This window comes from Corella eumyota, chromosome 7 (genome assembly GCF_963082875.1).
Source record: "Corella eumyota chromosome 7, kaCorEumy4.1, whole genome shotgun sequence".
NCBI lineage: Eukaryota > Metazoa > Chordata > Ascidiacea > Phlebobranchia > Corellidae > Corella > Corella eumyota.
Genome location: NC_137496.1, coordinates 6358690 through 6382562, shown reverse-complemented (window position 1 = coordinate 6382562; position 23873 = coordinate 6358690). Strand labels below are relative to the sequence as shown.

At 62.8% G+C, this 23873-nt stretch overlaps 13 protein-coding genes across 13 annotated transcripts; 4 read left to right on the top strand and 9 right to left on the bottom strand.

The window, feature by feature from the left end:
* Positions 1-30: 30 nt before the first annotated feature.
* LOC145759632 (uncharacterized) lies at positions 31-4834 on the bottom strand. Its single transcript, XM_082573478.1, has 3 exons — positions 4542-4834; positions 3874-4233; positions 31-379 (listed from the first exon to the last, which is right to left on the bottom strand). Exons 1-3 carry the CDS (start codon positions 4832-4834, stop codon positions 31-33), a joined length of 1002 nt encoding a protein of 333 aa, XP_082429604.1.
* A 1699-nt stretch (positions 4835-6533) lies between these two features.
* Positions 6534-6893, bottom strand: LOC145760240 (histone H2B.1-like). The gene has a single exon (XM_082574116.1). The coding sequence runs from the start codon at positions 6891-6893 to the stop codon at positions 6534-6536; it is 360 nt and encodes a 119-aa protein (XP_082430242.1).
* Positions 6894-7377: 484 nt separating this feature from the next.
* LOC145760239 (histone H2A) lies at positions 7378-7761 on the top strand. Its single transcript, XM_082574114.1, has one exon. The coding sequence runs from the start codon at positions 7378-7380 to the stop codon at positions 7759-7761; it is 384 nt and encodes a 127-aa protein (XP_082430240.1).
* Positions 7762-8283: 522 nt separating this feature from the next.
* Positions 8284-8694, bottom strand: LOC145760238 (histone H3). Its single transcript, XM_082574113.1, has one exon. It carries the CDS (start codon positions 8692-8694, stop codon positions 8284-8286), a length of 411 nt encoding a protein of 136 aa, XP_082430239.1.
* A 320-nt stretch (positions 8695-9014) lies between these two features.
* Positions 9015-13818, bottom strand: LOC145760106 (uncharacterized). Its single transcript, XM_082573976.1, has 3 exons — positions 13526-13818; positions 12858-13217; positions 9015-9363 (listed from the first exon to the last, which is right to left on the bottom strand). Exons 1-3 carry the CDS (start codon positions 13816-13818, stop codon positions 9015-9017), a joined length of 1002 nt encoding a protein of 333 aa, XP_082430102.1.
* LOC145759510 (histone H2A) lies at positions 11870-12253 on the top strand. The gene has a single exon (XM_082573350.1). It carries the CDS (start codon positions 11870-11872, stop codon positions 12251-12253), a length of 384 nt encoding a protein of 127 aa, XP_082429476.1.
* A 1699-nt stretch (positions 13819-15517) lies between the features above and the next one.
* LOC145760237 (histone H2B.1-like) lies at positions 15518-15877 on the bottom strand. The gene has a single exon (XM_082574112.1). It carries the CDS (start codon positions 15875-15877, stop codon positions 15518-15520), a length of 360 nt encoding a protein of 119 aa, XP_082430238.1.
* A 484-nt stretch (positions 15878-16361) lies between these two features.
* On the top strand, positions 16362-16745 carry LOC145760235 (histone H2A). The gene has a single exon (XM_082574111.1). It carries the CDS (start codon positions 16362-16364, stop codon positions 16743-16745), a length of 384 nt encoding a protein of 127 aa, XP_082430237.1.
* A 522-nt stretch (positions 16746-17267) lies between these two features.
* On the bottom strand, positions 17268-17678 carry LOC145760234 (histone H3). The gene has a single exon (XM_082574110.1). It carries the CDS (start codon positions 17676-17678, stop codon positions 17268-17270), a length of 411 nt encoding a protein of 136 aa, XP_082430236.1.
* A 320-nt stretch (positions 17679-17998) lies between these two features.
* Positions 17999-22802, bottom strand: LOC145760107 (uncharacterized). The gene is made up of 3 exons (XM_082573977.1): positions 22510-22802; positions 21842-22201; positions 17999-18347 (listed from the first exon to the last, which is right to left on the bottom strand). Exons 1-3 carry the CDS (start codon positions 22800-22802, stop codon positions 17999-18001), a joined length of 1002 nt encoding a protein of 333 aa, XP_082430103.1.
* Positions 18672-19289, bottom strand: LOC145759509 (uncharacterized). The gene has a single exon (XM_082573349.1). It carries the CDS (start codon positions 19287-19289, stop codon positions 18672-18674), a length of 618 nt encoding a protein of 205 aa, XP_082429475.1.
* LOC145759508 (histone H2A) lies at positions 20854-21237 on the top strand. The gene has a single exon (XM_082573348.1). The coding sequence runs from the start codon at positions 20854-20856 to the stop codon at positions 21235-21237; it is 384 nt and encodes a 127-aa protein (XP_082429474.1).
* A 361-nt stretch (positions 22803-23163) lies between the features above and the next one.
* Positions 23164-23781, bottom strand: LOC145760233 (uncharacterized). The gene has a single exon (XM_082574109.1). It carries the CDS (start codon positions 23779-23781, stop codon positions 23164-23166), a length of 618 nt encoding a protein of 205 aa, XP_082430235.1.
* Positions 23782-23873: the final 92 nt, after the last annotated feature.

Here is a 23873-nt window from a genome sequence, read left to right as displayed (position 1 = left end):
TGTGTTGCTGTCGCCTGCGTGGCCCGCCGCCTAACCGCCGAAGCCGTACAGCGTTCGCCCTTGGCGCTTCAAAGCGTAGACGACGTCGAGCGCGGTTACGGTCTTCCGTTTTGCATGTTCGGTGTAGGTGACCGCGTCGCGAATCACGTTCTCGAGAAAGACCTTGAGCACGCCGCGAGTCTCTTCGTAGATAAGGCCGGAGATTCGTTTGACGCCGCCCCGTCGAGCGAGACGCCTGATCGCGGGCTTCGTGATACCCTGGATGTTGTCGCGCAGAACCTTGCGATGTCGTTTCGCGCCCCCCTTTCCCAAGCCTTTTCCGCCTTTGCCTCGTCCTGACATGTTGCTGATAAGTGAGTGAGTTGTTGTTGCTGCTTCGCTGTCCGCTGAAGAATGTGCTCGACTTCGGCCGGCGCGCGCCTTTATACGGGCCGAGTCGGACGCGAGCGAAACGCGAAAGCGCGCTTTGGCGCATTTTCACCGCCGCGACCAATCGGCGTGCAGCGCGCGCACCCCGCTCGTTTCGTGCTTCGCCGCGGGGCGCCGAACGTCGAAGGGCGGTCGATCGCGAGCGACGCCGCCCGGCCACCTGCCGGCTTCGTAATTACCCCGACCCCGGGAATCTCTCTCGACTGAAACAACGGGTGGCCCTGAAAAGAGCCGTTGTGTGAGGGCGCGCCAGACGGGCGCAACGCCGCGCCGGCTACTTCTTGCTGGCCTTTTTCGCCGTCGTCGACTTTTTCGCGGCGACCTTCTTCACGGCGGGCTTCTTCGGCTTCGGCTTGGCGGCCGCGAGCTTCTTGGCCGCCGTCGTGGCCTTTTTCGCGGCGGGCTTCTTGGCTGCCTTTTTCGGCGTGGCCTTCTTCGAGGCGGCGGGCGCCGACTTCTTGGCCGTCTCCCGCTTGTTTTTGGACGGCGTGCCGGTCTTCTTCTGGCCGGCCGCGGGCTTCTTCTTCTTCGCTGCTGCGGCGGCGGCCGGCTTTTTAGCGGCGGCGGCGGCGGCGGCGGGCTTCTTCTTCTTCTCGGCGACGGGAAGCTTGAAAGAGCCGGACGCGCCCGTGCCCTTGGTCTGCGCGAGAGTCTTGTCGGCGGTCATTCGCTTGACGGCGGCGGTGACGTTGCGGCTGGCCGTGCCGTCCTTTACGTCGTAGTTGCTCCGTATGTAGCTGACGATGGCCTGGCGAGACGTGCCGCGTTTGTTCTTGGTCGCGGCCACGGCGGCGGCGACCATGACCCGGTAGGTGGGGTGCGCCGGCGGCGCGGCCTTCGGCGTCTTCTTGGCTTTGCCGGCGGACTGTTGCTGTTGCTGTTGGGCTGTCATGTTGGTTGGTCTTCGTTCGATTTCGCTTTTCGCTATGAAAGCCCGGCCACTGCTATGACGCGTTATAAATAGCTCGCTGTCGAACCGAAACGAAACGACGCGAACGGAGCGATCGGCCTGGCGGCGGCTTTTGCTGGCGAATCTGTGCTAAGGCGCGAGCACGTTTCTTGCTGCGGCGCGGCCGCGCGACCTCGGACGGAGCTCGGCAGCGGCTCGAAACGAGCGTCTTCGGCCGCCGCAGCCCCCCGTCGCGTCGCCGTGCGCGTGGTGGCCGAGCTTCGCTCGCGGTCGGTCGCCGAACCTCGGCAAAACGCTGCCGGGCCGCGTTTTGGCGAGTTTGCTCGCCTCGTTCGGCCCGTTCGGCGAGCGACGGGCCCGCGCCGCCGCCTTTCGTCGCCTTGGCGCCTCGCAGGAACCGCGGCGCGCCCAAGGGCGCAGGTCTGGCCGTCGTGGGGCGTAGCCGTCCCGTCGTTTTGCGAGCTCGCGCGGCCGCCGAAAGCACTCGAGCGACCGGGGCCCGAGCGAAATTTCGATCTTCTCGCCGCTATTTGCGAACGAGCGAACAACAACAACAACAACTTTGTCTGATAATAAAAATATTAATAAACGTGTTTTTCGATGGGGCCCGCGAACGGGCGTGGTGGCTTTTCTCTTTCGAGCACGAGGGGTGGCTCTGAAAAGAGCCGTTTCGCTGTTTTTTTTTTCGTCGTCGTCGAAAAACTACTTCGAGCTGGTGTATTTGGTCACGGCCTTGGTGCCCTCCGACACGGCGTGCTTGGCCAGTTCGCCGGGCAAGAGCAGTCGCACGGCGGTCTGGATTTCGCGGCTGCTGATCGTGTGCCGCTTGTTGTAGGTTGCCAGGCGCGAGCCCTCGGACGCGATTCGCTCGAAGATGTCGTTCACGAACGAGTTCATGATGCTCATCGCCTTGCTGGAGATGCCGGTGTCGGGGTGCACCTGCTTGAGCACCTTGTAAATGTAGATGCTGAAGCTCTCCTTTCGGCGGGCGCGTCGCTTCTTTTTGTTTTCGGCCGGCGCGGCCTTCTTGACTGCCTTCTTCGTGCCTTTTGATGCTGCCATCGTGTTGTCGCGGTTGTGGTGGGTTTGCGAGCTGAGTGTGGCGGCTGGTCGGCGCGCTCGCTTTTAAAGCCGCCGCTATGCAAATGAGCACTCGAAGCGCCGGCCAATCGCAGGCGCGCGAGCCGTTCGAGCGACTCGGCAACGGCCAATCGGCGTTCCGCCGCCTTCGCCACGGGGGGCTTTCCCTTATGCAAATTGGCCATCGAAACGGGCGCCAATCGCAGTCTAGCGAGTTGCGGCGCTCGCCACGCGATTGGTCGACGCGCGCGCTAACTGCAGCGCATACGAAACAACGGGGGGCTTTCCCTTATGCAAATTGGCCATCGAAACGGGCACCAATCGCAGTCGAGCGAGTTGCGGCGCGCGCCGCGCGATTGGTCGACGACCGGTCGGCGCGCGCAAAACTGCAGCATATATAAAGCGACTCGAGCGGCGACGGCCTCACAGTCTTACTTTGAAGCACCAACCGCAACTACGAATCAACATGTCAGGACGAGGTAAAGGAAACGCCGGAGGCAAAGCGAAGGCAAAGCCGAAGAGCCGCTCGTCGCGCGCGGGCCTGCAGTTCCCCGTCGGCCGCGTGCATCGACTTCTCCGCCAGGGTCACTACTCGGAGCGCGTCGGCGCCGGCGCGCCTGTCTACATGGCCGCCGTGCTCGAGTACTTGAGCGCCGAGGTGTTGGAATTGGCCGGCAACGCCGCGCGAGACAACAAGAAAACCCGAATCATCCCGCGCCACTTGCAGCTGGCCATTCGCAACGACGAGGAACTCAACAAGCTGCTCGGCGGCGTCACGATCGCTCAGGGCGGCGTGCTGCCCAACATCCAGGCCGTGCTTTTGCCCAAAAAGACCTCGAAGAAGGCCTGAGCAACGACGACGGCGCGAACGAAAAAACTCGAAACGGCTCTTTTCAGAGCCACCCGAACAGAATTGCAGAGAGATGCCCGGACTTCGAATGTTTTCGTCGTCATTTTGCGCCGCGCCCTCGTTGCCAATTTTCGGCAAACACACGTGCGCGAACCAACCGCCGCTCCTCGCTGTGTCGCAGCCAGTGGGGGGTTTCCCTCTTTTTTCGCGACCTGCTAGCTTTCTCGAAACGAGGCCGAGAGCGCGAGTCGCTTCGGCGGCAAAAGAACGTCGCGCTGGCCGATCGGCGCGCCTCTTTCTCTCTTGCCTGTCGCAGCCAGTGGGGGGTTTCCCTCTTTTGCCCGACCGGCTAGCTTTCTCGAAACGAGGCCGAGAGCGCGGGTCGCTTCGGCGGCAAAAGAACGTCGCACGGCCGGTCGGCCAATCGCGCGGCGCCGGCCGACGTTACTCGGAACTCTTTCTTGTTGAACGGGTGGCTCTGAAAAGAGCCGTTTGTGTGGTGCGGCACGCTGCTGCGTTCGCCTAGGCCCTCTCGCCTCGAATTCGCCTGGCCAGCTGGATGTCTTTCGGCATGATGGTCACGCGCTTGGCGTGGATCGCGCACAAGTTGGTGTCCTCGAACAGACCGACGAGGTAAGCTTCGCTGGCCTCCTGCAGGGCCATCACGGCGCTGCCCTGAAAGCGGAGGTCGGTCTTGAAGTCCTGCGCGATTTCGCGCACGAGTCGCTGGAAGGGCAGCTTGCGAATGAGCAGCTCGGTCGACTTCTGGTAACGCCTGATCTCGCGCAGCGCGACTGTCCCCGGTCGATAACGGTGGGGCTTCTTGACGCCGCCCGTGGCCGGCGCACTTTTGCGGGCGGCCTTGGTGGCGAGCTGCTTGCGAGGCGCCTTGCCTCCTGTCGACTTTCGAGCTGTCTGCTTGGTTCTTGCCATTTCTTTGCTTTTTGCTTGGTCTGCTTGTTTACTGCGACGACGTTCCACTGAAACTGATGTCGTCGCTCGGTTCGAAGCGCCTTTTATACTGCCACTGCGTCGCTTGCCGTTGGTCGAAGAATTGGCGCGCCGGCGCGCGGCCAATGAGCGCGCTCCGCTGAGCGCCAATGAAACGGCGCCGAGCGAGGCCGGGAAGGCGAGTCGATTCGGCGGCGAAAAAAACATCGCCCGGCGTGCCGGTCTAAGTAACTCTCTCTTGCGTTAAACGGGTGGCCCTGAAAAGGGCCGATTGTGTTGCTGTCGCCTGCGTGGCCCGCCGCCTAACCGCCGAAGCCGTACAGCGTTCGCCCTTGGCGCTTCAAAGCGTAGACGACGTCGAGCGCGGTTACGGTCTTCCGTTTTGCATGTTCGGTGTAGGTGACCGCGTCGCGAATCACGTTCTCGAGAAAGACCTTGAGCACGCCGCGAGTCTCTTCGTAGATAAGGCCGGAGATTCGTTTGACGCCGCCCCGTCGAGCGAGACGCCTGATCGCGGGCTTCGTGATACCCTGGATGTTGTCGCGCAGAACCTTGCGATGTCGTTTCGCGCCCCCCTTTCCCAAGCCTTTTCCGCCTTTGCCTCGTCCTGACATGTTGCTGATAAGTGAGTGAGTTGTTGTTGCTGCTTCGCTGTCCGCTGAAGAATGTGCTCGACTTCGGCCGGCGCGCGCCTTTATACGGGCCGAGTCGGACGCGAGCGAAACGCGAAAGCGCGCTTTGGCGCATTTTCACCGCCGCGACCAATCGGCGTGCAGCGCGCGCACCCCGCTCGTTTCGTGCTTCGCCGCGGGGCGCCGAACGTCGAAGGGCGGTCGATCGCGAGCGACGCCGCCCGGCCACCTGCCGGCTTCGTAATTACCCCGACCCCGGGAATCTCTCTCGACTGAAACAACGGGTGGCCCTGAAAAGAGCCGTTGTGTGAGGGCGCGCCAGACGGGCGCAACGCCGCGCCGGCTACTTCTTGCTGGCCTTTTTCGCCGTCGTCGACTTTTTCGCGGCGACCTTCTTCACGGCGGGCTTCTTCGGCTTCGGCTTGGCGGCCGCGAGCTTCTTGGCCGCCGTCGTGGCCTTTTTCGCGGCGGGCTTCTTGGCTGCCTTTTTCGGCGTGGCCTTCTTCGAGGCGGCGGGCGCCGACTTCTTGGCCGTCTCCCGCTTGTTTTTGGACGGCGTGCCGGTCTTCTTCTGGCCGGCCGCGGGCTTCTTCTTCTTCGCTGCTGCGGCGGCGGCCGGCTTTTTAGCGGCGGCGGCGGCGGCGGCGGGCTTCTTCTTCTTCTCGGCGACGGGAAGCTTGAAAGAGCCGGACGCGCCCGTGCCCTTGGTCTGCGCGAGAGTCTTGTCGGCGGTCATTCGCTTGACGGCGGCGGTGACGTTGCGGCTGGCCGTGCCGTCCTTTACGTCGTAGTTGCTCCGTATGTAGCTGACGATGGCCTGGCGAGACGTGCCGCGTTTGTTCTTGGTCGCGGCCACGGCGGCGGCGACCATGACCCGGTAGGTGGGGTGCGCCGGCGGCGCGGCCTTCGGCGTCTTCTTGGCTTTGCCGGCGGACTGTTGCTGTTGCTGTTGGGCTGTCATGTTGGTTGGTCTTCGTTCGATTTCGCTTTTCGCTATGAAAGCCCGGCCACTGCTATGACGCGTTATAAATAGCTCGCTGTCGAACCGAAACGAAACGACGCGAACGGAGCGATCGGCCTGGCGGCGGCTTTTGCTGGCGAATCTGTGCTAAGGCGCGAGCACGTTTCTTGCTGCGGCGCGGCCGCGCGACCTCGGACGGAGCTCGGCAGCGGCTCGAAACGAGCGTCTTCGGCCGCCGCAGCCCCCCGTCGCGTCGCCGTGCGCGTGGTGGCCGAGCTTCGCTCGCGGTCGGTCGCCGAACCTCGGCAAAACGCTGCCGGGCCGCGTTTTGGCGAGTTTGCTCGCCTCGTTCGGCCCGTTCGGCGAGCGACGGGCCCGCGCCGCCGCCTTTCGTCGCCTTGGCGCCTCGCAGGAACCGCGGCGCGCCCAAGGGCGCAGGTCTGGCCGTCGTGGGGCGTAGCCGTCCCGTCGTTTTGCGAGCTCGCGCGGCCGCCGAAAGCACTCGAGCGACCGGGGCCCGAGCGAAATTTCGATCTTCTCGCCGCTATTTGCGAACGAGCGAACAACAACAACAACAACTTTGTCTGATAATAAAAATATTAATAAACGTGTTTTTCGATGGGGCCCGCGAACGGGCGTGGTGGCTTTTCTCTTTCGAGCACGAGGGGTGGCTCTGAAAAGAGCCGTTTCGCTGTTTTTTTTTTCGTCGTCGTCGAAAAACTACTTCGAGCTGGTGTATTTGGTCACGGCCTTGGTGCCCTCCGACACGGCGTGCTTGGCCAGTTCGCCGGGCAAGAGCAGTCGCACGGCGGTCTGGATTTCGCGGCTGCTGATCGTGTGCCGCTTGTTGTAGGTTGCCAGGCGCGAGCCCTCGGACGCGATTCGCTCGAAGATGTCGTTCACGAACGAGTTCATGATGCTCATCGCCTTGCTGGAGATGCCGGTGTCGGGGTGCACCTGCTTGAGCACCTTGTAAATGTAGATGCTGAAGCTCTCCTTTCGGCGGGCGCGTCGCTTCTTTTTGTTTTCGGCCGGCGCGGCCTTCTTGACTGCCTTCTTCGTGCCTTTTGATGCTGCCATCGTGTTGTCGCGGTTGTGGTGGGTTTGCGAGCTGAGTGTGGCGGCTGGTCGGCGCGCTCGCTTTTAAAGCCGCCGCTATGCAAATGAGCACTCGAAGCGCCGGCCAATCGCAGGCGCGCGAGCCGTTCGAGCGACTCGGCAACGGCCAATCGGCGTTCCGCCGCCTTCGCCACGGGGGGCTTTCCCTTATGCAAATTGGCCATCGAAACGGGCGCCAATCGCAGTCTAGCGAGTTGCGGCGCTCGCCACGCGATTGGTCGACGCGCGCGCTAACTGCAGCGCATACGAAACAACGGGGGGCTTTCCCTTATGCAAATTGGCCATCGAAACGGGCACCAATCGCAGTCGAGCGAGTTGCGGCGCGCGCCGCGCGATTGGTCGACGACCGGTCGGCGCGCGCAAAACTGCAGCATATATAAAGCGACTCGAGCGGCGACGGCCTCACAGTCTTACTTTGAAGCACCAACCGCAACTACGAATCAACATGTCAGGACGAGGTAAAGGAAACGCCGGAGGCAAAGCGAAGGCAAAGCCGAAGAGCCGCTCGTCGCGCGCGGGCCTGCAGTTCCCCGTCGGCCGCGTGCATCGACTTCTCCGCCAGGGTCACTACTCGGAGCGCGTCGGCGCCGGCGCGCCTGTCTACATGGCCGCCGTGCTCGAGTACTTGAGCGCCGAGGTGTTGGAATTGGCCGGCAACGCCGCGCGAGACAACAAGAAAACCCGAATCATCCCGCGCCACTTGCAGCTGGCCATTCGCAACGACGAGGAACTCAACAAGCTGCTCGGCGGCGTCACGATCGCTCAGGGCGGCGTGCTGCCCAACATCCAGGCCGTGCTTTTGCCCAAAAAGACCTCGAAGAAGGCCTGAGCAACGACGACGGCGCGAACGAAAAAACTCGAAACGGCTCTTTTCAGAGCCACCCGAACAGAATTGCAGAGAGATGCCCGGACTTCGAATGTTTTCGTCGTCATTTTGCGCCGCGCCCTCGTTGCCAATTTTCGGCAAACACACGTGCGCGAACCAACCGCCGCTCCTCGCTGTGTCGCAGCCAGTGGGGGGTTTCCCTCTTTTTTCGCGACCTGCTAGCTTTCTCGAAACGAGGCCGAGAGCGCGAGTCGCTTCGGCGGCAAAAGAACGTCGCGCTGGCCGATCGGCGCGCCTCTTTCTCTCTTGCCTGTCGCAGCCAGTGGGGGGTTTCCCTCTTTTGCCCGACCGGCTAGCTTTCTCGAAACGAGGCCGAGAGCGCGGGTCGCTTCGGCGGCAAAAGAACGTCGCACGGCCGGTCGGCCAATCGCGCGGCGCCGGCCGACGTTACTCGGAACTCTTTCTTGTTGAACGGGTGGCTCTGAAAAGAGCCGTTTGTGTGGTGCGGCACGCTGCTGCGTTCGCCTAGGCCCTCTCGCCTCGAATTCGCCTGGCCAGCTGGATGTCTTTCGGCATGATGGTCACGCGCTTGGCGTGGATCGCGCACAAGTTGGTGTCCTCGAACAGACCGACGAGGTAAGCTTCGCTGGCCTCCTGCAGGGCCATCACGGCGCTGCCCTGAAAGCGGAGGTCGGTCTTGAAGTCCTGCGCGATTTCGCGCACGAGTCGCTGGAAGGGCAGCTTGCGAATGAGCAGCTCGGTCGACTTCTGGTAACGCCTGATCTCGCGCAGCGCGACTGTCCCCGGTCGATAACGGTGGGGCTTCTTGACGCCGCCCGTGGCCGGCGCACTTTTGCGGGCGGCCTTGGTGGCGAGCTGCTTGCGAGGCGCCTTGCCTCCTGTCGACTTTCGAGCTGTCTGCTTGGTTCTTGCCATTTCTTTGCTTTTTGCTTGGTCTGCTTGTTTACTGCGACGACGTTCCACTGAAACTGATGTCGTCGCTCGGTTCGAAGCGCCTTTTATACTGCCACTGCGTCGCTTGCCGTTGGTCGAAGAATTGGCGCGCCGGCGCGCGGCCAATGAGCGCGCTCCGCTGAGCGCCAATGAAACGGCGCCGAGCGAGGCCGGGAAGGCGAGTCGATTCGGCGGCGAAAAAAACATCGCCCGGCGTGCCGGTCTAAGTAACTCTCTCTTGCGTTAAACGGGTGGCCCTGAAAAGGGCCGATTGTGTTGCTGTCGCCTGCGTGGCCCGCCGCCTAACCGCCGAAGCCGTACAGCGTTCGCCCTTGGCGCTTCAAAGCGTAGACGACGTCGAGCGCGGTTACGGTCTTCCGTTTTGCATGTTCGGTGTAGGTGACCGCGTCGCGAATCACGTTCTCGAGAAAGACCTTGAGCACGCCGCGAGTCTCTTCGTAGATAAGGCCGGAGATTCGTTTGACGCCGCCCCGTCGAGCGAGACGCCTGATCGCGGGCTTCGTGATACCCTGGATGTTGTCGCGCAGAACCTTGCGATGTCGTTTCGCGCCCCCCTTTCCCAAGCCTTTTCCGCCTTTGCCTCGTCCTGACATGTTGCTGATAAGTGAGTGAGTTGTTGTTGCTGCTTCGCTGTCCGCTGAAGAATGTGCTCGACTTCGGCCGGCGCGCGCCTTTATACGGGCCGAGTCGGACGCGAGCGAAACGCGAAAGCGCGCTTTGGCGCATTTTCACCGCCGCGACCAATCGGCGTGCAGCGCGCGCACCCCGCTCGTTTCGTGCTTCGCCGCGGGGCGCCGAACGTCGAAGGGCGGTCGATCGCGAGCGACGCCGCCCGGCCACCTGCCGGCTTCGTAATTACCCCGACCCCGGGAATCTCTCTCGACTGAAACAACGGGTGGCCCTGAAAAGAGCCGTTGTGTGAGGGCGCGCCAGACGGGCGCAACGCCGCGCCGGCTACTTCTTGCTGGCCTTTTTCGCCGTCGTCGACTTTTTCGCGGCGACCTTCTTCACGGCGGGCTTCTTCGGCTTCGGCTTGGCGGCCGCGAGCTTCTTGGCCGCCGTCGTGGCCTTTTTCGCGGCGGGCTTCTTGGCTGCCTTTTTCGGCGTGGCCTTCTTCGAGGCGGCGGGCGCCGACTTCTTGGCCGTCTCCCGCTTGTTTTTGGACGGCGTGCCGGTCTTCTTCTGGCCGGCCGCGGGCTTCTTCTTCTTCGCTGCTGCGGCGGCGGCCGGCTTTTTAGCGGCGGCGGCGGCGGCGGCGGGCTTCTTCTTCTTCTCGGCGACGGGAAGCTTGAAAGAGCCGGACGCGCCCGTGCCCTTGGTCTGCGCGAGAGTCTTGTCGGCGGTCATTCGCTTGACGGCGGCGGTGACGTTGCGGCTGGCCGTGCCGTCCTTTACGTCGTAGTTGCTCCGTATGTAGCTGACGATGGCCTGGCGAGACGTGCCGCGTTTGTTCTTGGTCGCGGCCACGGCGGCGGCGACCATGACCCGGTAGGTGGGGTGCGCCGGCGGCGCGGCCTTCGGCGTCTTCTTGGCTTTGCCGGCGGACTGTTGCTGTTGCTGTTGGGCTGTCATGTTGGTTGGTCTTCGTTCGATTTCGCTTTTCGCTATGAAAGCCCGGCCACTGCTATGACGCGTTATAAATAGCTCGCTGTCGAACCGAAACGAAACGACGCGAACGGAGCGATCGGCCTGGCGGCGGCTTTTGCTGGCGAATCTGTGCTAAGGCGCGAGCACGTTTCTTGCTGCGGCGCGGCCGCGCGACCTCGGACGGAGCTCGGCAGCGGCTCGAAACGAGCGTCTTCGGCCGCCGCAGCCCCCCGTCGCGTCGCCGTGCGCGTGGTGGCCGAGCTTCGCTCGCGGTCGGTCGCCGAACCTCGGCAAAACGCTGCCGGGCCGCGTTTTGGCGAGTTTGCTCGCCTCGTTCGGCCCGTTCGGCGAGCGACGGGCCCGCGCCGCCGCCTTTCGTCGCCTTGGCGCCTCGCAGGAACCGCGGCGCGCCCAAGGGCGCAGGTCTGGCCGTCGTGGGGCGTAGCCGTCCCGTCGTTTTGCGAGCTCGCGCGGCCGCCGAAAGCACTCGAGCGACCGGGGCCCGAGCGAAATTTCGATCTTCTCGCCGCTATTTGCGAACGAGCGAACAACAACAACAACAACTTTGTCTGATAATAAAAATATTAATAAACGTGTTTTTCGATGGGGCCCGCGAACGGGCGTGGTGGCTTTTCTCTTTCGAGCACGAGGGGTGGCTCTGAAAAGAGCCGTTTCGCTGTTTTTTTTTTCGTCGTCGTCGAAAAACTACTTCGAGCTGGTGTATTTGGTCACGGCCTTGGTGCCCTCCGACACGGCGTGCTTGGCCAGTTCGCCGGGCAAGAGCAGTCGCACGGCGGTCTGGATTTCGCGGCTGCTGATCGTGTGCCGCTTGTTGTAGGTTGCCAGGCGCGAGCCCTCGGACGCGATTCGCTCGAAGATGTCGTTCACGAACGAGTTCATGATGCTCATCGCCTTGCTGGAGATGCCGGTGTCGGGGTGCACCTGCTTGAGCACCTTGTAAATGTAGATGCTGAAGCTCTCCTTTCGGCGGGCGCGTCGCTTCTTTTTGTTTTCGGCCGGCGCGGCCTTCTTGACTGCCTTCTTCGTGCCTTTTGATGCTGCCATCGTGTTGTCGCGGTTGTGGTGGGTTTGCGAGCTGAGTGTGGCGGCTGGTCGGCGCGCTCGCTTTTAAAGCCGCCGCTATGCAAATGAGCACTCGAAGCGCCGGCCAATCGCAGGCGCGCGAGCCGTTCGAGCGACTCGGCAACGGCCAATCGGCGTTCCGCCGCCTTCGCCACGGGGGGCTTTCCCTTATGCAAATTGGCCATCGAAACGGGCGCCAATCGCAGTCTAGCGAGTTGCGGCGCTCGCCACGCGATTGGTCGACGCGCGCGCTAACTGCAGCGCATACGAAACAACGGGGGGCTTTCCCTTATGCAAATTGGCCATCGAAACGGGCACCAATCGCAGTCGAGCGAGTTGCGGCGCGCGCCGCGCGATTGGTCGACGACCGGTCGGCGCGCGCAAAACTGCAGCATATATAAAGCGACTCGAGCGGCGACGGCCTCACAGTCTTACTTTGAAGCACCAACCGCAACTACGAATCAACATGTCAGGACGAGGTAAAGGAAACGCCGGAGGCAAAGCGAAGGCAAAGCCGAAGAGCCGCTCGTCGCGCGCGGGCCTGCAGTTCCCCGTCGGCCGCGTGCATCGACTTCTCCGCCAGGGTCACTACTCGGAGCGCGTCGGCGCCGGCGCGCCTGTCTACATGGCCGCCGTGCTCGAGTACTTGAGCGCCGAGGTGTTGGAATTGGCCGGCAACGCCGCGCGAGACAACAAGAAAACCCGAATCATCCCGCGCCACTTGCAGCTGGCCATTCGCAACGACGAGGAACTCAACAAGCTGCTCGGCGGCGTCACGATCGCTCAGGGCGGCGTGCTGCCCAACATCCAGGCCGTGCTTTTGCCCAAAAAGACCTCGAAGAAGGCCTGAGCAACGACGACGGCGCGAACGAAAAAACTCGAAACGGCTCTTTTCAGAGCCACCCGAACAGAATTGCAGAGAGATGCCCGGACTTCGAATGTTTTCGTCGTCATTTTGCGCCGCGCCCTCGTTGCCAATTTTCGGCAAACACACGTGCGCGAACCAACCGCCGCTCCTCGCTGTGTCGCAGCCAGTGGGGGGTTTCCCTCTTTTTTCGCGACCTGCTAGCTTTCTCGAAACGAGGCCGAGAGCGCGAGTCGCTTCGGCGGCAAAAGAACGTCGCGCTGGCCGATCGGCGCGCCTCTTTCTCTCTTGCCTGTCGCAGCCAGTGGGGGGTTTCCCTCTTTTGCCCGACCGGCTAGCTTTCTCGAAACGAGGCCGAGAGCGCGGGTCGCTTCGGCGGCAAAAGAACGTCGCACGGCCGGTCGGCCAATCGCGCGGCGCCGGCCGACGTTACTCGGAACTCTTTCTTGTTGAACGGGTGGCTCTGAAAAGAGCCGTTTGTGTGGTGCGGCACGCTGCTGCGTTCGCCTAGGCCCTCTCGCCTCGAATTCGCCTGGCCAGCTGGATGTCTTTCGGCATGATGGTCACGCGCTTGGCGTGGATCGCGCACAAGTTGGTGTCCTCGAACAGACCGACGAGGTAAGCTTCGCTGGCCTCCTGCAGGGCCATCACGGCGCTGCCCTGAAAGCGGAGGTCGGTCTTGAAGTCCTGCGCGATTTCGCGCACGAGTCGCTGGAAGGGCAGCTTGCGAATGAGCAGCTCGGTCGACTTCTGGTAACGCCTGATCTCGCGCAGCGCGACTGTCCCCGGTCGATAACGGTGGGGCTTCTTGACGCCGCCCGTGGCCGGCGCACTTTTGCGGGCGGCCTTGGTGGCGAGCTGCTTGCGAGGCGCCTTGCCTCCTGTCGACTTTCGAGCTGTCTGCTTGGTTCTTGCCATTTCTTTGCTTTTTGCTTGGTCTGCTTGTTTACTGCGACGACGTTCCACTGAAACTGATGTCGTCGCTCGGTTCGAAGCGCCTTTTATACTGCCACTGCGTCGCTTGCCGTTGGTCGAAGAATTGGCGCGCCGGCGCGCGGCCAATGAGCGCGCTCCGCTGAGCGCCAATGAAACGGCGCCGAGCGAGGCCGGGAAGGCGAGTCGATTCGGCGGCGAAAAAAACATCGCCCGGCGTGCCGGTCTAAGTAACTCTCTCTTGCGTTAAACGGGTGGCCCTGAAAAGGGCCGATTGTGTTGCTGTCGCCTGCGTGGCCCGCCGCCTAACCGCCGAAGCCGTACAGCGTTCGCCCTTGGCGCTTCAAAGCGTAGACGACGTCGAGCGCGGTTACGGTCTTCCGTTTTGCATGTTCGGTGTAGGTGACCGCGTCGCGAATCACGTTCTCGAGAAAGACCTTGAGCACGCCGCGAGTCTCTTCGTAGATAAGGCCGGAGATTCGTTTGACGCCGCCCCGTCGAGCGAGACGCCTGATCGCGGGCTTCGTGATACCCTGGATGTTGTCGCGCAGAACCTTGCGATGTCGTTTCGCGCCCCCCTTTCCCAAGCCTTTTCCGCCTTTGCCTCGTCCTGACATGTTGCTGATAAGTGAGTGAGTTGTTGTTGCTGCTTCGCTGTCCGCTGAAGAATGTGCTCGACTTCGGCCGGCGCGCGCCTTTATACGGGCCGAGTCGGACGCGAGCGAAACGCGAAAGCGCGCTTTGGCGCATTTTCACCGCCGCGACCAATCGGCGTGCAGCGCGCGCACCCCGCTCGTTTCGTGCTTCGCCGCGGGGCGCCGAACGTCGAAGGGCGGTCGATCGCGAGCGACGCCGCCCGGCCACCTGCCGGCTTCGTAATTACCCCGACCCCGGGAATCTCTCTCGACTGAAACAACGGGTGGCCCTGAAAAGAGCCGTTGTGTGAGGGCGCGCCAGACGGGCGCAACGCCGCGCCGGCTACTTCTTGCTGGCCTTTTTCGCCGTCGTCGACTTTTTCGCGGCGACCTTCTTCACGGCGGGCTTCTTCGGCTTCGGCTTGGCGGCCGCGAGCTTCTTGGCCGCCGTCGTGGCCTTTTTCGCGGCGGGCTTCTTGGCTGCCTTTTTCGGCGTGGCCTTCTTCGAGGCGGCGGGCGCCGACTTCTTGGCCGTCTCCCGCTTGTTTTTGGACGGCGTGCCGGTCTTCTTCTGGCCGGCCGCGGGCTTCTTCTTCTTCGCTGCTGCGGCGGCGGCCGGCTTTTTAGCGGCGGCGGCGGCGGCGGCGGGCTTCTTCTTCTTCTCGGCGACGGGAAGCTTGAAAGAGCCGGACGCGCCCGTGCCCTTGGTCTGCGCGAGAGTCTTGTCGGCGGTCATTCGCTTGACGGCGGCGGTGACGTTGCGGCTGGCCGTGCCGTCCTTTACGTCGTAGTTGCTCCGTATGTAGCTGACGATGGCCTGGCGAGACGTGCCGCGTTTGTTCTTGGTCGCGGCCACGGCGGCGGCGACCATGACCCGGTAGGTGGGGTGCGCCGGCGGCGCGGCCTTCGGCGTCTTCTTGGCTTTGCCGGCGGACTGTTGCTGTTGCTGTTGGGCTGTCATGTTGGTTGGTCTTCGTTCGATTTCGCTTTTCGCTATGAAAGCCCGGCCACTGCTATGACGCGTTATAAATAGCTCGCTGTCGAACCGAAACGAAACGACGCGAACGGAGCGATCGGCCTGGCGGCGGCTTTTGCTGGCGAATCTGTGCTAAGGCGCGAGCACGTTTCTTGCTGCGGCGCGGCCGCGCGACCTCGGACGGAGCTCGGCAGCGGCTCGAAACGAGCGTCTTCGGCCGCCGCAGCCCCCCGTCGCGTCGCCGTGCGCGTGGTGGCCGAGCTTCGCTCGCGGTCGGTCGCCGAACCTCGGCAAAACGCTGCCGGGCCGCGTTTTGGCGAGTTTGCTCGCCTCGTTCGGCCCGTTCGGCGAGCGACGGGCCCGCGCCGCCGCCTTTCGTCGCCTTGGCGCCTCGCAGGAACCGCGGCGCGCCCAAGGGCGCAGGTCTGGCCGTCGTGGGGCGTAGCCGTCCCGTCGTTTTGCGAGCTCGCGCGGCCGCCGAAAGCACTCGAGCGACCGGGGCCCGAGCGAAATTTCGATCTTCTCGCCGCTATTTGCGAACGAGCGAACAACAACAACAACAACTTTGTCTGATAATAAAAATATTAATAAACGTGTTTTTCGATGGGGCCCGCGAACGGGCGTGGTGGCTTTTCTCTTTCGAGCACGAGGGGTGGCTCTGAAAAGAGCCGTTTCGCTGTTTTTTTTTTCGTCGTCGTCGAAAAACTACTTCGAGCTGGTGTATTTGGTCACGGCCTTGGTGCCCTCCGACACGGCGTGCTTGGCCAGTTCGCCGGGCAAGAGCAGTCGCACGGCGGTCTGGATTTCGCGGCTGCTGATCGTGTGCCGCTTGTTGTAGGTTGCCAGGCGCGAGCCCTCGGACGCGATTCGCTCGAAGATGTCGTTCACGAACGAGTTCATGATGCTCATCGCCTTGCTGGAGATGCCGGTGTCGGGGTGCACCTGCTTGAGCACCTTGTAAATGTAGATGCTGAAGCTCTCCTTTCGGCGGGCGCGTCGCTTCTTTTTGTTTTCGGCCGGCGCGGCCTTCTTGACTGCCTTCTTCGTGCCTTTTGATGCTGCCATCGTGTTGTCGCGGTTGTGGTGGGTTTGCGAGCTGAGTGTGGCGGCTGGTCGGCGCGCTCGCTTTTAAAGCCGCCGCTATGCAAATGAGCACTCGAAGCGCCGGCCAATCGCAGGCGCGCGAGCCGTTCGAGCGACTCGGCAACGGCCAATCGGCGTTCCGCCGCCTTCGCCACGGGGGGCTTTCCCTTATGCAAATTGGCCATCGAAACGGGCGCCAATCGCAGTCTAGCGAGTTGCGGCGCTCGCCACGCGATTGGTCGACGCGCGCGCTAACTGCAGCGCATACGAAACAACGGGGGGCTTTCCCTTATGCAAATTGGCCATCGAAACGGGCACCAATCGCAGTCGAGCGAGTTGCGGCGCGCGCCGCGCGATTGGTCGACGACCGGTCGGCGCGCGCAAAACTGCAGCATATATAAAGCGACTCGAGCGGCGACGGCCTCACAGTCTTACTTTGAAGCACCAACCGCAACTACGAATCAACATGTCAGGACGAGGTAAAGGAAACGCCGGAGGCAAAGCGAAGGCAAAGCCGAAGAGCCGCTCGTCGCGCGCGGGCCTGCAGTTCCCCGTCGGCCGCGTGCATCGACTTCTCCGCCAGGGTCACTACTCGGAGCGCGTCGGCGCCGGCGCGCCTGTCTACATGGCCGCCGTGCTCGAGTACTTGAGCGCCGAGGTGTTGGAATTGGCCGGCAACGCCGCGCGAGACAACAAGAAAACCCGAATCATCCCGCGCCACTTGCAGCTGGCCATTCGCAACGACGAGGAACTCAACAAGCTGCTCGGCGGCGTCACGATCGCTCAGGGCGGCGTGCTGCCCAACATCCAGGCCGTGCTTTTGCCCAAAAAGACCTCGAAGAAGGCCTGAGCAACGACGACGGCGCGAACGAAAAAACTCGAAACGGCTCTTTTCAGAGCCACCCGAACAGAATTGCAGAGAGATGCCCGGACTTCGAATGTTTTCGTCGTCATTTTGCGCCGCGCCCTCGTTGCCAATTCTCGGCAAACACACGTGCGCGAACCAACCGCCGCTCCTCGCTGTGTCGCAGCCAGTGGGGGGTTTCCCTCTTTTTTCGCGACCTGCTAGCTTTCTCGAAACGAGGCCGAGAGCGCGAGTCGCTTCGGCGGCAAAAGAACGTCGCGCTGGCCGATCGGCGCGCCTCTTTCTCTCTTGCCTGTCGCAGCCAGTGGGGGGTTTCCCTCTTTTGCCCGACCGGCTAGCTTTCTCGAAACGAGGCCGAGAGCGCGGGTCGCTTCGGCGGCAAAAGAACGTCGCACGGCCGGTCGGCCAATCGCGCGGCGCCGGCCGACGTTACTCGGAACTCTTTCTTGTTGAACGGGTGGCTCTGAAAAGAGCCGTTTGTGTGGTGCGGCACGCTGCTGCGTTCGCCTAGGCCCTCTCGCCTCGAATTCGCCTGGCCAGCTGGATGTCTTTCGGCATGATGGTCACGCGCTTGGCGTGGATCGCGCACAAGTTGGTGTCCTCGAACAGACCGACGAGGTAAGCTTCGCTGGCCTCCTGCAGGGCCATCACGGCGCTGCCCTGAAAGCGGAGGTCGGTCTTGAAGTCCTGCGCGATTTCGCGCACGAGTCGCTGGAAGGGCAGCTTGCGAATGAGCAGCTCGGTCGACTTCTGGTAACGCCTGATCTCGCGCAGCGCGACTGTCCCCGGTCGATAACGGTGGGGCTTCTTGACGCCGCCCGTGGCCGGCGCACTTTTGCGGGCGGCCTTGGTGGCGAGCTGCTTGCGAGGCGCCTTGCCTCCTGTCGACTTTCGAGCTGTCTGCTTGGTTCTTGCCATTTCTTTGCTTTTTGCTTGGTCTGCTTGTTTACTGCGACGACGTTCCACTGAAACTGATGTCGTCGCTCGGTTCGAAGCGCCTTTTATACTGCCACTGCGTCGCTTGCCGTTGGTCGAAGAATTGGCGCGCCGGCGCGCGGCCAATGAGCGCGCTCCGCTGAGCGCCAATGAAACGGCGCCGAGCGAGGCCGGGAAGGCGAGTCGATTCGGCGGCGAAAAAAACATCGCCCGGCGTGCCGGTCTAAGTAACTCTCTCTTGCGTTAAACGGGTGGCCCTGAAAAGGGCCGATTGTGTTGCTGTCGCCTGCGTGGCCCGCCGCCTAACCGCCGAAGCCGTACAGCGTTCGCCCTTGGCGCTTCAAAGCGTAGACGACGTCGAGCGCGGTTACGGTCTTCCGTTTTGCATGTTCGGTGTAGGTGACCGCGTCGCGAATCACGTTCTCGAGAAAGACCTTGAGCACGCCGCGAGTCTCTTCGTAGATAAGGCCGGAGATTCGTTTGACGCCGCCCCGTCGAGCGAGACGCCTGATCGCGGGCTTCGTGATACCCTGGATGTTGTCGCGCAGAACCTTGCGATGTCGTTTCGCGCCCCCCTTTCCCAAGCCTTTTCCGCCTTTGCCTCGTCCTGACATGTTGCTGATAAGTGAGTGAGTTGTTGTTGCTGCTTCGCTGTCCGCTGAAGAATGTGCTCGACTTCGGCCGGCGCGCGCCTTTATACGGGCCGAGTCGGACGCGAGCGAAACGCGAAAGCGCGCTTTGGCGCATTTTCACCGCCGCGACCAATCGGCGTGCAGCGCGCGCACCCCGCTCGTTTCGTGCTTCGCCGCGGGGCGCCGAACGTCGAAGGGCGGTCGATCGCGAGCGACGCCGCCCGGCCACCTGCCGGCTTCGTAATTACCCCGACCCCGGGAATCTCTCTCGACTGAAACAACGGGTGGCCCTGAAAAGAGCCGTTGTGTGAGGGCGCGCCAGACGGGCGCAACGCCGCGCCGGCTACTTCTTGCTGGCCTTTTTCGCCGTCGTCGACTTTTTCGCGGCGACCTTCTTCACGGCGGGCTTCTTCGGCTTCGGCTTGGCGGCCGCGAGCTTCTTGGCCGCCGTCGTGGCCTTTTTCGCGGCGGGCTTCTTGGCTGCCTTTTTCGGCGTGGCCTTCTTCGAGGCGGCGGGCGCCGACTTCTTGGCCGCGGCCCGCTTGTTTTTGGACGGCGTGCCGGTCTTCTTCTGGCCGGCCGCGGGCTTCTTCTTCTTCGCTGCTGCGGCGGCGGCCGGCTTTTTAGCGGCGGCGGCGGCGGCGGCGGGCTTCTTCTTCTTCTCGGCGACGGGAAGCTTGAAAGAGCCGGACGCGCCCGTGCCCTTGGTCTGCGCGAGAGTCTTGTCGGCGGTCATTCGCTTGACGGCGGCGGTGACGTTGCGGCTGGCCGTGCCGTCCTTTACGTCGTAGTTGCTCCGTATGTAGCTGACGATGGCCTGGCGAGACGTGCCGCGTTTGTTCTTGGTCGCGGCCACGGCGGCGGCGACCATGACCCGGTAGGTGGGGTGCGCCGGCGGCGCGGCCTTCGGCGTCTTCTTGGCTTTGCCGGCGGACTGTTGCTGTTGCTGTTGGGCTGTCATGTTGGTTGGTCTTCGTTCGATTTCGCTTTTCGCTATGAAAGCCCGGCCACTGCTATGACGCGTTATAAATAGCTCGCTGTCGAACCGAAACGAAACGACGCGAACGGAGCGATCGGCCTGGCGGCGGCTTTTGCTGGCGAATCTGTGCTAAGGCGCGAGCACGTTTCTTGCTGCGGCGCGGCCGCGCGACCTCGGACGGAGCTCGGCAGCGGCTCGAAACGAGCGTCTTCGGCCGCCGCAGCCCCCCGTCGCGTCGCCGTGCGCGTGGTGGCCGAGCTTCGCTCGCGGTCGGTCGCCGAACCTCGGCAAAACGCTGCCGGGCCGCGTTTTGGCGAGTTTGCTCGCCTCGTTCGGCCCGTTCGGCGAGCGACGGGCCCGCGCCGCCGCCTTTCGTCGCCTTGGCGCCTCGCAGGAACCGCGGCGCGCCCAAGGGCGCAGGTCTGGCCGTCGTGGGGCGTAGCCGTCCCGTCGTTTTGCGAGCTCGCGCGGCCGCCGAAAGCACTCGAGCGACCGGGGCCCGAGCGAAATTTCGATCTTCTCGCCGCTATTTGCGAACGAGCGAACAACAACAACAACAACTTTGTCTGATAATAAAAATATTAATAAACGTGTTTTTCGATGGGGCCCGCGAACGGGCGTGGTGGCTTTTCTCTTTCGAGCACGAGGGGTGGCTCTGAAAAGAGCCGTTTCGCTGTTTTTTTTTTCGTCGTCGTCGAAAAACTACTTCGAGCTGGTGTATTTGGTCACGGCCTTGGTGCCCTCCGACACGGCGTGCTTGGCCAGTTCGCCGGGCAAGAGCAGTCGCACGGCGGTCTGGATTTCGCGGCTGCTGATCGTGTGCCGCTTGTTGTAGGTTGCCAGGCGCGAGCCCTCGGACGCGATTCGCTCGAAGATGTCGTTCACGAACGAGTTCATGATGCTCATCGCCTTGCTGGAGATGCCGGTGTCGGGGTGCACCTGCTTGAGCACCTTGTAAATGTAGATGCTGAAGCTCTCCTTTCGGCGGGCGCGTCGCTTCTTTTTGTTTTCGGCCGGCGCGGCCTTCTTGACTGCCTTCTTCGTGCCTTTTGATGCTGCCATCGTGTTGTCGCGGTTGTGGTGGGTTTGCGAGCTGAGTGTGGCGGCTGGTCGGCGCGCTCGCTTTTAAAGCCGCCGCTATGCAAATGAGCACTCGAAGCGCCGGCCAATCGCAGGCGCGCGAGCCGTTCGAGCGACTCGGCAACGGCCAATCGGCGTTTCGCCGCCTTCGCCACGGGGGGCTTTCCCTTATGCAAATTGGCCATCGAAACGGGCGCCAATCGCAGTCTAGCGAGTTGCGGCGCTCGCCACGCGATTGGTCGACGCGCGCGCTAACTGCAGCGCATACGAAACAACGGGGGGCTTTCCCTTATGCAAATTGGCCATCGAAACGGGCACCAATCGCAGTCGAGCGAGTTGCGGCGCGCGCCGCGCGATTGGTCGACGACCGGTCGGCGCGCGCAAAACTGCAGCATATATAAAGCGACTCGAGCGGCGACGGCCTCACAGTCTTACTTTGAAGCACCAACCGCAACTACGAATCAACATGTCAGGACGAGGTAAAGGAAACGCCGGAGGCAAAGCGAAGGCAAAGCCGAAGAGCCGCTCGTCGCGCGCGGGCCTGCAGTTCCCCGTCGGCCGCGTGCATCGACTTCTCCGCCAGGGTCACTACTCGGAGCGCGTCGGCGCCGGCGCGCCTGTCTACATGGCCGCCGTGCTCGAGTACTTGAGCGCCGAGGTGTTGGAATTGGCCGGCAACGCCGCGCGAGACAACAAGAAAACCCGAATCATCCCGCGCCACTTGCAGCTGGCCATTCGCAACGACGAGGAACTCAACAAGCTGCTCGGCGGCGTCACGATCGCTCAGGGCGGCGTGCTGCCCAACATCCAGGCCGTGCTTTTGCCCAAAAAGACCTCGAAGAAGGCCTGAGCAACGACGACGGCGCGAACGAAAAAACTCGAAACGGCTCTTTTCAGAGCCACCCGAACAGAATTGCAGAGAGATGCCCGGACTTCGAATGTTTTCGTCGTCATTTTGCGCCGCGCCCTCGTTGCCAATTTTCGGCAAACACACGTGCGCGAACCAACCGCCGCTCCTCGCTGTGTCGCAGCCAGTGGGGGGTTTCCCTCTTTTTTCGCGACCTGCTAGCTTTCTCGAAACGAGGCCGAGAGCGCGAGTCGCTTCGGCGGCAAAAGAACGTCGCGCTGGCCGATCGGCGCGCCTCTTTCTCTCTTGCCTGTCGCAGCCAGTGGGGGGTTTCCCTCTTTTGCCCGACCGGCTAGCTTTCTCGAAACGAGGCCGAGAGCGCGGGTCGCTTCGGCGGCAAAAGAACGTCGCACGGCCGGTCGGCCAATCGCGCGGCGCCGGCCGACGTTACTCGGAACTCTTTCTTGTTGAACGGGTGGCTCTGAAAAGAGCCGTTTGTGTGGTGCGGCACGCTGCTGCGTTCGCCTAGGCCCTCTCGCCTCGAATTCGCCTGGCCAGCTGGATGTCTTTCGGCATGATGGTCACGCGCTTGGCGTGGATCGCGCACAAGTTGGTGTCCTCGAACAGACCGACGAGGTAAGCTTCGCTGGCCTCCTGCAGGGCCATCACGGCGCTGCCCTGAAAGCGGAGGTCGGTCTTGAAGTCCTGCGCGATTTCGCGCACGAGTCGCTGGAAGGGCAGCTTGCGAATGAGCAGCTCGGTCGACTTCTGGTAACGCCTGATCTCGCGCAGCGCGACTGTCCCCGGTCGATAACGGTGGGGCTTCTTGACGCCGCCCGTGGCCGGCGCACTTTTGCGGGCGGCCTTGGTGGCGAGCTGCTTGCGAGGCGCCTTGCCTCCTGTCGACTTTCGAGCTGTCTGCTTGGTTCTTGCCATTTCTTTGCTTTTTGCTTGGTCTGCTTGTTTACTGCGACGACGTTCCACTGAAACTGATGTCGTCGCTCGGTTCGAAGCGCCTTTTATACTGCCACTGCGTCGCTTGCCGTTGGTCGAAGAATTGGCGCGCCGGCGCGCGGCCAATGAGCGCGCTCCGCTGAGCGCCAATGAAACGGCGCCGAGCGAGGCCGGGAAGGCGAGTCGATTCGGCGGCGAAAAAAACATCGCGCGGCGTGCCGGTCTAAGTAACTCTCTCTTGCGTTAAACGGGTGGCCCTGAAAAGGGCCGATTGTGTTGCTGTCGCCTGCGTGGCCCGCCGCCTAACCGCCGAAGCCGTACAGCGTTCGCCCTTGGCGCTTCAAAGCGTAGACGACGTCGAGCGCGGTTACGGTCTTCCGTTTTGCATGTTCGGTGTAGGTGACCGCGTCGCGAATCACGTTCTCGAGAAAGACCTTGAGCACGCCGCGAGTCTCTTCGTAGATAAGGCCGGAGATTCGTTTGACGCCGCCCCGTCGAGCGAGACGCCTGATCGCGGGCTTCGTGATACCCTGGATGTTGTCGCGCAGAACCTTGCGATGTCGTTTCGCGCCCCCCTTTCCCAAGCCTTTTCCGCCTTTGCCTCGTCCTGACATGTTGCTGATAAGTGAGTGAGTTGTTGTTGCTGCTTCGCTGTCCGCTGAAGAATGTGCTCGACTTCGGCCGGCGCGCGCCTTTATACGGGCCGAGTCGGACGCGAGCGAAACGCGAAAGCGCGCTTTGGCGCATTTTCACCGCCGCGACCAATCGGCGTGCAGCGCGCGCACCCCGCTCGTTTCGTGCTTCGCCGCGGGGCGCCGAACGTCGAAGGGCGGTCGATCGCGAGCGACGCCGCCCGGCCACCTGCCGGCTTCGTAATTACCCCGACCCCGGGAATCTCTCTCGACTGAAACAACGGGTGGCCCTGAAAAGAGCCGTTGTGTGAGGGCGCGCCAGACGGGCGCAACGCCGCGCCGGCTACTTCTTGCTGGCCTTTTTCGCCGTCGTCGACTTTTTCGCGGCGACCTTCTTCACGGCGGGCTTCTTCGGCTTCGGCTTGGCGGCCGCGAGCTTCTTGGCCGCCGTCGTGGCCTTTTTCGCGGCGGGCTTCTTGGCTGCCTTTTTCGGCGTGGCCTTCTTCGAGGCGGCGGGCGCCGACTTCTTGGCCGCGGCCCGCTTGTTTTTGGACGGCGTGCCGGTCTTCTTCTGGCCGGCCGCGGGCTTCTTCTTCTTCGCTGCTGCGGCGGCGGCCGGCTTTTTAGCGGCGGCGGCGGCGGCGGCGGGCTTCTTCTTCTTCTCGGCGACGGGAAGCTTGAAAGAGCCGGACGCGCCCGTGCCCTTGGTCTGCGCGAGAGTCTTGTCGGCGGTCATTCGCTTGACGGCGGCGGTGACGTTGCGGCTGGCCGTGCCGTCCTTTACGTCGTAGTTGCTCCGTATGTAGCTGACGATGGCCTGGCGAGACGTGCCGCGTTTGTTCTTGGTCGCGGCCACGGCGGCGGCGACCATGACCCGGTAGGTGGGGTGCGCCGGCGGCGCGGCCTTCGGCGTCTTCTTGGCTTTGCCGGCGGACTGTTGCTGTTGCTGTTGGGCTGTCATGTTGGTTGGTCTTCGTTCGATTTCGCTTTTCGCTATGAAAGCCCGGCCACTGCTATGACGCGTTATAAATAGCTCGCTGTCGAACCGAAACG

Bases quoted from the DNA above. Each gene is read 5' to 3' on its own strand.
- LOC145759632 (XM_082573478.1), bottom strand. From the start codon at position 4,834: ATGTCAGGACGAGGCAAAGGCGGAAAAGGCTTGGGAAAGGGGGGCGCG. The intron at 4,234-4,541 runs GTACGGCTTCGG...ACGTCGTCGCAG, and splicing joins AAGCGCCAAGGGCGAACGCT to TAAACAAGCAGACCAAGCAA. The intron at 380-3,873 runs GTGCGCGATCCA...TTCAGCGGACAG, and splicing joins CTGTTCGAGGACACCAACTT to CGAAGCAGCAACAACAACTC.
- LOC145760240 (XM_082574116.1), bottom strand. From the start codon at position 6,893: ATGGCAGCATCAAAAGGCACGAAGAAGGCAGTCAAGAAGGCCGCGCCG.
- LOC145760239 (XM_082574114.1), top strand. From the start codon at position 7,378: ATGTCAGGACGAGGTAAAGGAAACGCCGGAGGCAAAGCGAAGGCAAAG.
- LOC145760238 (XM_082574113.1), bottom strand. From the start codon at position 8,694: ATGGCAAGAACCAAGCAGACAGCTCGAAAGTCGACAGGAGGCAAGGCG.
- LOC145759510 (XM_082573350.1), top strand. From the start codon at position 11,870: ATGTCAGGACGAGGTAAAGGAAACGCCGGAGGCAAAGCGAAGGCAAAG.
- LOC145760106 (XM_082573976.1), bottom strand. From the start codon at position 13,818: ATGTCAGGACGAGGCAAAGGCGGAAAAGGCTTGGGAAAGGGGGGCGCG. The intron at 13,218-13,525 runs GTACGGCTTCGG...ACGTCGTCGCAG, and splicing joins AAGCGCCAAGGGCGAACGCT to TAAACAAGCAGACCAAGCAA. The intron at 9,364-12,857 runs GTGCGCGATCCA...TTCAGCGGACAG, and splicing joins CTGTTCGAGGACACCAACTT to CGAAGCAGCAACAACAACTC.
- LOC145760237 (XM_082574112.1), bottom strand. From the start codon at position 15,877: ATGGCAGCATCAAAAGGCACGAAGAAGGCAGTCAAGAAGGCCGCGCCG.
- LOC145760235 (XM_082574111.1), top strand. From the start codon at position 16,362: ATGTCAGGACGAGGTAAAGGAAACGCCGGAGGCAAAGCGAAGGCAAAG.
- LOC145760234 (XM_082574110.1), bottom strand. From the start codon at position 17,678: ATGGCAAGAACCAAGCAGACAGCTCGAAAGTCGACAGGAGGCAAGGCG.
- LOC145759509 (XM_082573349.1), bottom strand. From the start codon at position 19,289: ATGACAGCCCAACAGCAACAGCAACAGTCCGCCGGCAAAGCCAAGAAG.
- LOC145759508 (XM_082573348.1), top strand. From the start codon at position 20,854: ATGTCAGGACGAGGTAAAGGAAACGCCGGAGGCAAAGCGAAGGCAAAG.
- LOC145760107 (XM_082573977.1), bottom strand. From the start codon at position 22,802: ATGTCAGGACGAGGCAAAGGCGGAAAAGGCTTGGGAAAGGGGGGCGCG. The intron at 22,202-22,509 runs GTACGGCTTCGG...ACGTCGTCGCAG, and splicing joins AAGCGCCAAGGGCGAACGCT to TAAACAAGCAGACCAAGCAA. The intron at 18,348-21,841 runs GTGCGCGATCCA...TTCAGCGGACAG, and splicing joins CTGTTCGAGGACACCAACTT to CGAAGCAGCAACAACAACTC.
- LOC145760233 (XM_082574109.1), bottom strand. From the start codon at position 23,781: ATGACAGCCCAACAGCAACAGCAACAGTCCGCCGGCAAAGCCAAGAAG.